Source organism: Patagioenas fasciata, chromosome 7, assembly GCF_037038585.1.
Source record: "Patagioenas fasciata isolate bPatFas1 chromosome 7, bPatFas1.hap1, whole genome shotgun sequence".
Taxonomy (NCBI): domain Eukaryota; kingdom Metazoa; phylum Chordata; class Aves; order Columbiformes; family Columbidae; genus Patagioenas; species Patagioenas fasciata.
The window spans coordinates 1,577,550-1,591,177 of NC_092526.1; the positions used below are offsets into that span (position 1 = coordinate 1,577,550).

The window sequence follows — 13,628 nt, forward strand, 5'->3', positions numbered from 1 at the left end:
GTTGGGGGTGCGTGTTTGGTTGGGGGTGCGTGTTTGGTTGGGGGTGCATGTGCGCGTGTGTTTGGGTGTTTGGTTGTGCGCGTGTGTTTGGTTGTGCTTGTGTGTTTGGTTGTGCGCGTGTGTGTGTGTTTGGGGGGGTGTGTGTGTTTGGGGGGGGGTGTGTGTGTTTGGGGGGGGGTGTGTGTGTTTGGGGGGGGGGGTGTGTGTGTTTGGGGGGGGGTGTGTGTGTTTGGGGGGGGTGTGGGGGTGTGTGTGTTTGGTTGGGTGTGTGTGTTTGGGGGTGTGGGGGTGTGTGTTTGGGGGTGTGGGGGTGTGTGTGGGGGGCTGTGTGTGTTTGGGTATGTGTGTTTGGGTGGGGTGTGTGTGTGTGTTTCGGGGTGGGGGGTGTGTGTGTGTGTTTGGGGGTGTGTGTGTGTTTGGGGGGGGTGTGTGCGTGCGTATTTGGTTGTGGGTGTGTGCGTGTGTTTGGTTGTGCGTGTGTGTGTGCGTGTTTGGTTGTGTGTCTGGTTTGGTGTTCTGGGCAACTGTAGTAGGGTCTTTCAAAAGAGCCAAGATTTTCCCAGAACGCCTCCTCTCCACCTCCTATTCTATTTCTCCTTTCCTGAGATGATCTTCCTTCCTCCCAAGCGGCGGGGCTGTGGGACGCAGCAGCTCCTCAGCTCCTCATGTCAGTCCAGAGGTGTGGAAATCTGAGGGTGACAGCGAAGGATGTGCCACTTGGGGTTGCGCATGCAAAAGAAAAAAGGAGCAATTTACTATTTCACAGAATCCCAGACTGTCAGGGGTTGGAAGGGCCCTGGAAAGCTCATCCAGTGCAATCCCCCCATGGAGCAGGAACACCCAGCTGAGGTTCCACAGGAAGGGGTCCAGGCGGGTTTGAATGGCTGCAGAGAAGGAGACTCCACAACCTCTGGGAAGAAGTTTCTTCTCAAATTTAAGCAGAACCTCCTGTGTTCCAGTTTGCACCCATTGCACCCTTGTCCTGTCACTGGTTGTCACCCAGAAGAGCCTGGCTCCATCCTCCTGACACTGCCCCTTTCCATATTGATCCCCATGAATGAGTCCCCCCTCAGTCTCCTCTTCTCCAGCTCCAGAGCCCCAGCTCCCTCAGCCTTTCCTCATAAAGGAGATGCTCCACTCCCTTCAGCATCTTTGTTGCCCTGTATTATTCAGTATTTATCTATTTAGCATTATGAGATTCAGAGTCAAGAAACTGTTCTTTTAATCCTGCTCCCAGACCTCACTTCTAAGAGGAAGAGTTGGCAGCCGGGCAGACTCAGGCTGGATTTGGCTTAGAAGTGTGTGGGGTTGAAGAGAAAATGGCATCCAACATGAGGCCCCAGATCCCGCTGCTCTCTGTACCAGCAGCTGCCTTCGGGAACTCCAAATCCGTGTGGACATTATGGACGCATTGGTACATCCCAAAGCTCCAGCTGATGAACCCAATGCCATCCCCACCCGCCGCTGGCTGCTCCTCCGCGTTACCAACACCTGCACCCATACACCTCGGCAGCAAATATTCAAATACTTCTGTATTGAAAATAAAACCACAACCTGGTAGGGTAACAGTGGAGAGATGGTGCAGGAACCAGGATAAAACTGTATTTTTGGGAGGTATTTCAGTGATACTTTTCTGGTAGAACCAGCCATTTCACACTGAAATCCCATGTGCTTATGTACCTGATCCCCTGGATTTACGCTGGTAGATTATTCTTAATCACAGTGTTATATATGTATAAAAATGTGTATAAAATATATAGATGTATTTATATATATGAGAGTATATATTTTATATATAAAGGTTTGCTAATCTCTATGCGCCTCCCAGCATTTTATTCCTTTGTGCAGCAAGCTGTATTTTCATCTATGTATCTTGCCCTGAGATACACGGAATTCACTAACACTATTTAGCAGGGACTGATGGAGAGGTCCTGATTATTACTGGAATTGCTATTATTTTGCAATTTGTCTCCCATAAATGAAAATGTGATTTAAAAGAATGTTGCGGAAGGGTGCAGCTCATTAACCAAGTCTGGAAAGATCATGCCATCTAGTCCAAATTTGTCTCAAATGGGGCAAGTTTTGGTTGCTATTGCAAATTATAAATAAAAGCTCGCTGTCCTCTACTTCTGTTCATTTGAAAGGCATAAATAATTGGGATTAAGGCTAAGAGGTTGCCAAGGAAACAATCAAACTTTGGTGATAAGTACCCAGTGCAATCAAACATCCTATAGGCGGGGAGATAACACACAAATTTGGGTCCTTGGGCTGAAAGCTGCTCCTCCTTCACATCATAGAATCACAACATTTATTATCATCGTATTTATTATCTTCGGTTATCCCAGTGATTTCACTGCATAAAGTCAAAGCCTGAGCCATTTTAATTTGAAATCTTTTTGCTATTAACTCCTGAGACAAGTTGGATTTCTGTGGGTAACCACCTGTGAAATCCAAACTCGTGGTGCCCGCATCTCCTGGGAGATGCTGAAATCCCCGGGGCTACACTGTGCTGTGGGAATGCCACCAATAGTCACCAGGATACTTACACATAGCCACTAGAAACCCCATTTACATTACTGCCTTTCTCAGCCTGAACCGGCAGTGACAGCAGACACAGAGCTCTGCATGCACTTTACGTACCTCTTGCTGCAATTTAAGAACGGAAAACTGGAGGTGCTGCTGCTTCGTGAAATCTCATAGGAATTACAGTGATGCCTAAAAAAAGCATTTTGTTTATTGCTCTTGGTTACATAATCTGTCTGGAATACAGCTTTTGCCTGTTATAGATATACTGACTGCTAAACTGCTGGGAAAAGGAGAATTTCATAGGCGATGGTCTTGATCGGTGATTGACCCTGGTGAGCTTCCCACTGAATATCTACCACATCTCCCGTTACTGAAGATGGAAGTAGCACCAACCCCTTGGCTTCTGGAGGCACCTGAAGCCCATCGATCACTTTTCTAGTGGTTTTCAGCTATTCCATTATCACCCCTGAGTGCTCCAAGCCAGGTCGGCAGCCTGGGGGGTGTGTGGGGCTGGGGGCTCCTGGCCACGCTCTGCTGTCCCCCCTGCACAGCTGCAGTGACACAGCACTCAATGCAGCCCTTCCCAGGGAAATCAGGGACGGCACTGCCAATTAACATTTAACATTTAGAACGACGACTAACGCTTTACAAACCACTTCATTTTCAGTGCGCCTACCTCCATCGTTATTTTGCATAGCGAAGTGTAACAGTCAAAATAATTATTCTGAACCTGGGAAGATAATCAATGATTTTTTTTTCCTTTTAGCCCCTAGGAAAGGAAAATCCCCATAGCACGCGTAGGACGGCTCTTTGGCTGAGTCCGTGTGAATATAGTCTCGCAGAGACCATATATAATTCATCCCTGTGCTGACTTCTGACTCTGCAGAATGGGAATGGTATTTAAAAGGGAGGAATAGCAGCAAGGCTGCAGGTTCCCTCTGTCCTTTCCTTGCTTCTCCGAGGTCAGTTGTCAAGCAACACTTTTACCAGAAAGGGTTTTCTCTTAAATATACATTTTAAATATAATTGTCTTCAATATAGTGCAATGAATGTTTTTAAATGGTGCAGTATTAATGGGGTTTTGCTCTCTTTCTATGCACATGGCTATAAATATAAATCAATAGGGACGCAATGCCCACTTAGTATGTGCAGATAAAATATAAACACATGCAAATATATTTCAGAACCTATGTGGCTCTTCCTAAGGAAATGTAACCCACCTTTAAGATGTAAGGCTTTGTGCTCTTTTAAATTTGTACAGCTGCTTTTAGCTCTTTTAATTTATAGGTTAAAAAGTAAGGTGATTAATAGCACCAAATAGTCTTAGATAACACAGGTTATTTTAAAATCTTTAAAAATGCATTTTGCAAAGCAATTAACACTGGTTTTATGTACGCATGACAATAACGCAGGCTGACCTGATTGAATAACGCCCGTTTCTTGACAGGATTCCCAGCCGGGTTTGTAAGAACAGGGCTCCCTGAACTGCCCCTCTTGGTTGGAAGGTGTTTCAAGGTTCTTCTGGTAGTTCTGGCAGACACAGCACTAGAAACACAAAATGAACACTGAATAGATCAGCCAGGTTCCGAACTCACAAAACAGCAGCACAGCTGAAGTTTTCCAGTCATTTCAAAAACCAAATTAAACAAACCGACAGTGAACTCAGCCGCTGGACCAGCGGCCACACTGCACACTCGCCCTCCCCAGCGACACTTAATAAAGCCCATGTTTTACAAAATTTCATCTCTTCGTACTTCTCAAAAGACACAGTATATAGTGCATACACTATATGTGTTGCACGTAGCGTATCTTGCACCGCCCAAATCATTTCAGTAAATAAATCTGAAGTGACTTTTGCGTCACCACATTATTTAAAAACTGACATTTTTGAGGATGGGTTGAGGAATGGAAAAATGAGAGAATAAAGCAAAGCCAGAAACAAACCTCCTACCCCCCCGCCCCCGAATGCTGTTTGCACATCCCGAAAGCTGCGCTGGTGCCTGGCAGCGATGGATGGGGTCCCAAGGGTGCAAAAGCGCAACCTCTGCAGCGCGGCAGGGCATGGGGAGCGATGCTGCAGGTCCTGCAGGTCCTGCCCGCCACCCCTGGGACCTGCAAATCCCGTCCCCAAACGCAGCCGCCCACACCACAAGGGTGCTCAGGTGTGCTGAGAAAACAAATACAGGCCAATGGTTTTTTTACAGCTGTAGCAAATCCTTCATAAAATGTGTGTTGTTACAAAACCCTCTCGATTCACAGGGCAATGGGGATAATTGGAATGGTTACAGGAAAACCTTTCCCTAATCCTGACCTCGCCTGGAAACCCAAGAAACTCTTTCTTCCCAGATAACCTGTGGGACCGGGGCGGGTAATCTCCTTTTTGTTCCTGCTCTACACTCAATAATTAACTTCAAAACACCAAGTCGAAAACACTGGGGATAAAAAGGGGAGCGGTTACCATGGCACTGCAGGACGGGCTGGCTCCATCCTTCCACATGCACGTTGGGATGCTCAGCTCTGTGCCGGGATGCTCAGCTCTATGTTGGGATGCTCAGCTCCATACAGGGATGCTTGGCTCCGTGCCAGGATGCTCGCCTCTATGTTGGGATGCTCAGCTCTGTACTGGGATGCTCAGCTCTATGTTGGGATGCTTGGCTCTGTGCCGGGATGCTCGGCTCCATGTTGGGATGCTTGGCTCTGTGCCAGGATGCTCAACTCTATGTTGGGATGTTCGGCTCTATGTTGGGATGCTCAGCTCCGTGCCGGGATGCTCGGCTCTATGTTGGGATGCTCAGCTCCATACCGGGATGCTCAGCTCTATGTTGGGATGCTCGGCTCCATGCCGGAAGGCTGGGAACCAACTGAGGGGTCCAGGAGGATGAAGGACCCACTATGGCGTACGATGCGCTTGGATCCCACAGCTGGGACATGTCCCCAAACCCCACAGCTGGGACACGTCCCCAGACCCCGTGGGACACCTGGGGATGACCGGCTGGGGGGATGCAGCTCTGGCCGGTGCCTCGCAGCCAGCGGGAGCTGCAATGCAGCCCGCTCCCGGTTACACAGCTCACAACAATCTGAAGTTCAGCCTTCAGAGCTGCTGGGATGTCTGACCTGTGGGTTCCTCTTCTCTCGCTCCAGCTTTGCCCTGTCGGAGGCTCCGTGTCGTGCTGCGTCGTGCACTGTGGCAAGGGCAGGACGCCAGGATAAACCCGCAGCCATAAATAAGAGCGCTAAACTCCTCTGCTATTAATAAAGTACATTATACCGCTCTCTTCAGTGCTGTAGCGCGTAGGTCGTACATATATAACTACATCCATAAGCGTAAGCACTGTGCTCATTGCTCCTCCACGGTGCCTTTTAACAAACCCATCTGGTATATTAGCATTTCTTCTAATTAATGTCAACTCGAATCACAGCCACCTACATAAAAACACAGTTCTACACAAAACACTGGGAAAAGCTCTCTTACAAATAGCGACAACATTTCAAACAGGCCTGGCTGCGCATAGCAATGCGCCCTGCAGAAGGGGCTGCTGAGAGCAGAAAAACATGGAAAGCACACGTAATACTTTATCAAACATGAAATACTTGCTCCTGCTTTCCCTGCCATACCGGCGAGGACGAAAATCAGAAAAATGAAACAGGGTTTTAGGAAGTAAGTCTAATAAGGGTTCATTAGTGTTTATCACATATCGATCACTTCTACCAGGCACGTCCTATGCTCTTGCCCCGAATACTTTATAACATGATAACATTACCTTCAAAGATCTTAGTGCAATATTCGTGAGCAATATCTATGCAGGACTGAAAAATGAGCACACGCCAAAGTGCAGCTGCTCCTCAGAAGCCTGAATTTTAAGTTCTTTGGTCAAATCCTCTGGAATATCTGCAGACAAGGGTTACGGGCACAGTTCCACCAGAACACACACAAACAGGCTGTTAAAACAAAATAAAGGAAAAAGGTCTGATCCAAACAAATAAGGTTGTTATTTGGTCAGAATCAAGATTTTTTTTCCCATTACACAAATTTGGATTATACAGGTGTGTGGACATATTCTGCTTCCATAAATGACAACGTTTTATATATATATGGATACATAGCGGCCATTTCTCATTTCAGCCGCTTGTTGCTTATTTACAATGGTTATTGACATCAAAACTCGCCAAAGCAAAGCGCTGCACTGGAACAGTTCGACATTCAGCACCAGACATTAAACAACTGGATGGTTCACATGCCAAGAAACCTGTACCTGCACCCGCTGCACGTGGGACCTTCAACAACAGTAACCTGGCAAGAAAGCCCCTGTTTGGAGATGTCCCTGCAGCACCTGCTCTGCTTTGGCTTTTGGCTTTAATGGATGGAGTTCACCTTTGTAACCAACGACTCCAGAAAAGCACCAAAATAGTCAATTCTGCTCCACAAAACTGTAGTTTGTCCAGTCGCTCTGTGACTTTAGTTCTTGGGGGACTGAGTCATCATGCAATTCACTTCTATATTATTTATTTCTACAGAGGAGGTGAGCAGTAAGCTCGCGTTTGGCAGCGTAGCACATTTAAACATTGCAATCCTACCTCAATCCAAAGGGCAATTCTCCCGAGTGTTGAGGTTTCCCCTATCAGGAAAGCGGTCTCCACATACACATTTGAAATATTCAAGCTTTAGGAGAGGCGCGATGACACCGCCCTGGCTGCCACTTGGGATGCGAATCCTAAGAGGACAGGAGGGTATCAGTCGTTTTTCACTCCAGCAAAACTCGTACCCCAGGGTTTTTAGATAACATTGAGAACAACTTCAGTTCCCAGGGGCGTTTACGGGTGTATGAGGATTCGATAATATTTCCATTTTAAACTCTACTGACTCCAGAAGTGACGTGGTGCGTGCACAGGGATGTGGGAGCCCAATTCAGACACAGCACATCCCAGATCTAAGGATGGAAGGGGAATATTTTAGAAAATACATGGCTTTGTTTTCATTAACACCCCCCAAAATAATGCTCTAGCTTTAAAAATTCATATCTGAATCCACCTCCTTTTTTATTACTATGTAGGGCATCTATGGATTTTTTTTCCTCCTGTATAGCAATTTCTGTGTCTCCGGTATGGGGATGCTGGTGATTATTAACTGCACCGGTACAGCCAGTTTTGCCACAGTGATTTTTCACGGGCTAAAGCTTGTGATCTCGGCCATAAATCTCAGCTGATGATCTGCAAGGAATTAGATGCTGTATTTTTACTGTCGATAATGGAGACCCTGCAGAAAAGAGGCAGCTGAAGGCAGCCAGGACCAGCACACATTTATTCCGATCTATCACCATAGAAACAGATAATCCACAAATGGTCCATTTCTACCAGACCGGTTTACGAGGTGGAGCGGGATGCGCGCTGCCTCGTTAACCAGCGCTTTGTGCTCCCTGTTGAATGCACCCCAGGGGAGAAAAAGAGTGGGAAAAGGTGTTTACACATCTAACTCACCCCAACACCTCCACAGGGGTGACACGGGGTACGCAACCTGGTGACAAACCAGCTGGATTTCACTTGCAATAATCATCTGCTGGTGACAACGGGGACAAAGGAAATCCCATGAGAATCCCGTGTATGAATTTCTGTGGACAAGACCCAAAATCTCTGGGAGGAGAGCGGCTGTCGCAGCCCAGGGGTGGCTCAGGTCCCGGTGTTCTCCTTGGAGCTGGGAAGCTTTACTCACGTTTTACACAAGGCGGCCTTCAGAAGAGTTTGTGGGAAGGGAGGAAGGGACCTCTGCTCCTGCTCTGTCTGCTCGAAGCTGCAATACAGCCGCTTGCGACCTTTTAAAAAGACAACAAAGGAAAAAAGGCAAGTCTAGAGCAGGAAGAATCATCATAAATTAGGTTTAAAAGTCTTTTCCTCTGCTTTAGAGGAATATTTTGCAGACAATAAGTAAGGTGGGAGGAAGGATGCTCTGCAGGAGCCCCAGGGGTTCACAGGACCCCCGCCCACAGCCCCGCTGGGTGGTTTGGGGTTAATGGGATTTGGGAATGAGTGCTTTTAATGTGCTTTTTTCCACACTAAACCAGCTGGAATGGAAATGTGCCGGTGTGTCCGTCCCGGGCTGTCAGAGGGGACGGGGTGGGAAACGCCGTCTCTCTCCTTATGCAGCCTGAAGGACAGGGATTTCTCCAATGATATTTAATACGCTAGCTCCGAAAAGTACGGAAAGGAAGCTCAGCTCTCATTAAAAGCATCCCGTCTGTGCTACTTCTGTGTCCTGGTGCTTCAGAAGTCTGTGTGCACCAAACCACTGAAACGGCGCTGGAGCAGAGAGCTAGAAATGTACTTCAAGTTTCATCTCTTAAATCCCTTCCACTTTAGCAGGAAGATCAGGTATTTATGGAAGGACAACCTGCAGCAGCTGGCCTGACCAGAATAACTGAACTTTGTACATAGCAAAAGTTACGTTAGTATTTGTTTCTTTATCTAAAGGGAAGGGGCTTCAGCGGCGATGCCCATATGGACACGTCCCACCCATCACTGCTGCTCTCCTTCCCTCCTCCTGTTCATTCCCACTGCAAGACTGATGGGGAAAACCAAAACCAAACCCACACCCCCCGCAACGAACCAACCAAAAATCACAAACAAATCCCAGATCAACAACAAAAAGAACCAAACCAACAAAACCGCAAAACCCAAACAACCAAAAAAAACACCCCCAAACCAAACCAAACCAAACCAAACCACCAAAACAAGCAACCAAACCAAACAAAAAATAAACCAAAAAATCAAAACAAAACCCAGCCAAATCAACAGCAAAAAAACCCAAACCAACAGCACCAAGGAAAGGCAATGGGATCTCAAGGAGCTGTGGCACAGGCTTTGAAACAGCAAAGCATTTCCAGTGGAAGGCTCTAAGGTTGGGCGGATGCTGCAGCCTCCACCCTGAGGTTGTTCCCTGCCGTTGCCACAGGCATCTCCATTCTTCTCTTTTTAAGAAAAACAATTCAAATAAATATACCTATTTGACTCCAAGTTCATTAACAGACTCATTTAAATAGTGTTTTTTTAACCATGCAATACCCAAATACGGCAGAGCCTGGAGCCGCTCTGACTCCTAAGGCAGAAGGGAACGAAGGTTCCCGCATCTTGGGTTTCCAGCCCCGGGCAGGATGATGCTCAGCGGTCAGACACCGCTGGGACGGAAAGGGCAGCGAGAGGAATGAGGACACAGACTGGCAGCTAAATCAGCTTTGGTTTTTGCACATCCACTCGTTAATAGGTTAAGATTTTGCTGTCTGGATTAAAGGAGACAATAAGTTGTCTTCACAACACCCAGACCTACAAGCACTTAAAAACATTCCCCCGCTGTTGTCTTTCTGCTCCATTAACTTGGTACTGAAGTATCAGAGCAATAGCTGACATTTCTCACAGTGTCTCCTTAGCAGAGATTTCCTGAGGGCCGAGCAACCCAAGTGTGTATGCACAAGGAAAAATAGAATATAAAAGACATCAATTATGCAGTAGTGTTAAGGTATCTGTACGGAGGACTTGTGGTCTAGTTGAATATTGTGTGTACAGAATTCGAAATGACTGCTTATAAAATATTTGCACTGCGCAGAACCCGCAGTGGAGCTGATGCACGACACCCTGACTTTATAAAATATGCTTTAGGAATATTGCATAAAAATTAAGAATAGGTCTTGCCAAAGAAACTGTTGCTTCCCGTCTTTTTTAATATTAAATTCTAAATTATGCATCAGGAAGAGCCCACTGAGGTTTTTTGAATGTTTATGGCACATATTTTAAATGGTATTAAATATTTGAATTGTATTTGTGTCCCCAGCTCTGTCAGGTGAGACCCCATGGCTCCGGGGGCAGGAGGACGGGTCTCCTCCCCAAAAAGAGGAGAAGGGACCTTTCCTTGGAGAATACAGCCCTGCGGCATCATTAAATATCGGCAATTAAAGCAATGTGACCGGTGGCATCAGGGCACTTTTGCTGAACCAGAAGTAAAAGGTGGGGAAATTAAAATAGGAGGAAATTCGGTATACGGACACAGAGGCGGCAGCCGTGTCCTAGGGGGCATGTGTGATGGGTTTATCTGTGATGTTGCAACACTGGGTGTACTGAGCAGCTCCTTCCGAAATGAGAAGAATTGCGTTTGTATTGTAATAGTGCGTGAAACGGGCACGTTCGTGCCCGCGGTTTTGCAGACGCCTGTGCTCGTGTGTACATTTGGGGTACGGCTGAGCTGGGTGTCCACACGCTGCGTGGCCCATCGCAGCGTCCCCCCAGCCCTTCTTACAGCTTTTTCCACTTCCACTCTCAACTCTTCCAAACCAAAAGTGCCACCCGGCTGGATTCCTATCATCTGGAGCTTTAGCTCCTGCTTTTCCGTTCTCAGAAGGGGGAAAACCCCAAGAACGTGCAGTTCCAGCCGCTGCCCCGTCCCGCGGTGTTTAAGCGCCGCCCCACATGCACAGCCTGCCCGGCCCCCCCTCACACACCAACAGAAGTCAAAGAGAAATCAGTTACCTTCACTCAGAGCTTTTCATTCACTTAGGGCACGGTGAATGGCTGAAGCAGAATAAATGACTACATTCCTACAAACATCAATGGGAAATGGTATTTATGCGCTCTTTGGATGCACATTTGTATTTTAGGCTTTGATAATCTCGTTACTGCGACTGCAAGATTGAACAACTTTGGCGGAAAGATGGAAGAGACAGACGTGCTTAGGAGATGTTTTCGTTTCTGAACTCGTCTCTTGCGATGCTTTGGCACCCGGTACCGCTGCTGTGATGCTTTATGTCACATCGGTGCCATTTTCACCCGTGTCCCGTGGAGGTGGCAGAAGCTTTGCATTGCTTTGCATCGCCTGCCCTTGCAGACATCCTGATTAGGGGATGATTTCTGCGGCAAAAGCTGCATTTACCCAGCACTCTATTAAAGCAATGTGCTCCATCCAAAGGCACGGTTAACCTGCAGTGATAGACAGAAAAGCCACTCCTGCGTTGGATTGCCAGCACGCCACATTTACTATCAGATTGTCTCAATGTACAAGCATTGCCATTTTTTCTTATTAGCAAGGAGAATTTTGTGGCTAAAGGAACAAGGTATTATCAAATAAAACATTTGGGGAAATACGTTGAGAGTTTTCCCCAATTTTCATTAAATGCAAAATATAAATTTGTAATGTACGAATTAGAATAAGAACAAAATGCTATGACGTTTTATGGTCTCAAAGGGGTGCTTTGCTAATTTATATTTAAAAAATTAATTTTGCTATTAAGTGTGGATTTCTCAGTATTGTCAATTAGTATAGGACATTTTGTATAATTTCTTTTCCTTCCCATCACACGCAGTTGCTGCGGAACGAGTCCAAAGACCCGATTCCCAAGGCAGTGCCCAAAGAGCTTATCTAAACCTACAAATGGGTTTAAAAGTTTGGGGAGTGCGAATGGGGAATAAATCTCGATTAGCAAAGAGTTAGCTTGACTGCTGTTACCTATAGTATTATGGATACACAGACATCACCGATTATGTATTTTCTTATGAATGTATATGTAATTATTATGTAGTTATTATTTTCTTACCTGCATCTTGCCTTACCCCTGTACCTGGAGACGCAGAAGCAGCTCTGCTGAGCCCATAGCGTTTGCAGTCACCAGCACATCCATCTCATCCCCATGTCACGCACGTGCTGTTCCTCAAACCGTCACCATCTCGGCAAAGCCTGTGACCAGGGTGACCAGAGATGGGCACCCAGATGCCAGTGGCTGTGCGGGGCCGTGGTGGTGATGGTGGGTGCCCGTGGACCTCCCGGCGTGGGCTGGCAGGTGGTGTCAGGGACAAATTGCACAAGTGGTTGTAGGTGTGGTGTTCTGCTCGCTCCTCGGTAGCATCCCCCATCCGACGGGACAAAAGTGATGGCAGGCTCAGTGGTTCCACTGGGTTACCCGGTTGTCATGACCATAAACTGGGCTTAGTAGTCAGAAAACAGGGCGTTGGGCTTATCTCCATTCATTGCCTGGTGATGCCCACTGTCCGTGAGCATTATACAGACCCACTAGCCTTGGGGGACTCCACAAGGTGACAATCACAGAATAATGTTGAGTTAGAAGGGCCCTTCCCAGCTCCCCCAGTGCCCCCCCCTGCCATGACAGGGACATCTTCACCAGCTCAGGTTGCTCAGAGCCCCGTCCAGCCTGGCCTGGGATGTCTCCAGGGATGGTTCAGCCACCACCTCTCTGGGTACCTGGGCCAGGCTCTCACCACCCTCAGGGCAACAATTTCTTCCTCATGTCCAGCCTGAATCTCCCTCCTTTAGTTTAAAACCATCACCCCTTGTCCTGTCGCAACAGGCTCTGCTAAGATTTGGGTTAAGAGATCCTTTACCCCCGGGAGATGCACATGCGGGTGTCCGATGGATGAACACCCAGAGGAGTCTCAGCCAGCAGGTAATTAATGTCTGGATTGAAGCATCTCTGGCTGTGGGGCTGGGGTCAAACCCAACAGAGCAGCGAGCGCCGCCAGCCTTGCTGGGGGATGCACAGATGTTTGTCTGGGGAATAATAATTCAAGTGCATTTCTGCAGCAATCAGCGAGTGCTTGGAAGTGGTGTAAACAGATTAACAAAACCAGCATCGCGCTCACGCTACATAGCACTTACAACCATAGGAAAATTAGGCTGAGTTTGCTCTCTTTCTCTTCCCCTCTTTTTTTTTTTTTTGCGTTTTTTGTAAAGTGGACACCCCATCTAATATTTAAAAATACATATATAGGGATGTAGGTGCCTTCAGTGGTGACCTGATCTGTAAATCCTGCCCGCGCTGGGGTTCATAGTTCAAGCTGCTGGCTGGGTTTGACAATATATTGAGGTATTTGAAACCTACCCACAGTTTCATTTTCACATCTCTAAGCAAGCACTGCAAATCCACTTTGTTTCAACCACGGCTGAGGAAATATTAATAAATTCAAATGTATTCTGTGTCTGGTGACACGGGATGACCGAAACAGCCCCGTGTTGTGTCTGTCCCGCTACAGGCACTAATTCAGTTTTCTGAGCACCGACACCTCGGTTTGGGCTGTTCGACCGGCTCCTGGAAAAACAAAATATGGTTATGCTC

General features: G+C 47.1%; 1 protein-coding gene across 3 annotated transcripts in view; it reads right to left on the bottom strand.

The window, feature by feature from the left end:
- Positions 1-255: 255 nt before the first annotated feature.
- KCNJ3 (potassium inwardly rectifying channel subfamily J member 3) overlaps positions 256-13,628 on the bottom strand; it is a 61,744-nt gene continuing 48,371 nt past the window's right edge. The window contains exons 3-8 of one of the 3 annotated variants that reach the window (XR_011739908.1): positions 8,234-8,333; positions 7,102-7,238; positions 4,985-6,465; positions 3,945-4,071; positions 2,641-2,715; positions 256-689 (exon numbers count right to left, since the gene is read on the bottom strand). Coding sequence is in view for 1 of the 3 variants with exons in the window: in XM_071810650.1 (XP_071666751.1) it covers positions 7,103-7,238; positions 8,234-8,333 (236 nt within the window). In the remaining 2 variants the exon portion in view is untranslated. Of the gene's footprint in view, positions 717-2,640; positions 2,716-3,944; positions 4,072-4,984; positions 6,466-6,494; positions 7,239-8,233; positions 8,334-13,628 lie in introns of those variants that run through there. The other 2 variants (XR_011739907.1, XM_071810650.1) reach the window with 2 other exon arrangements.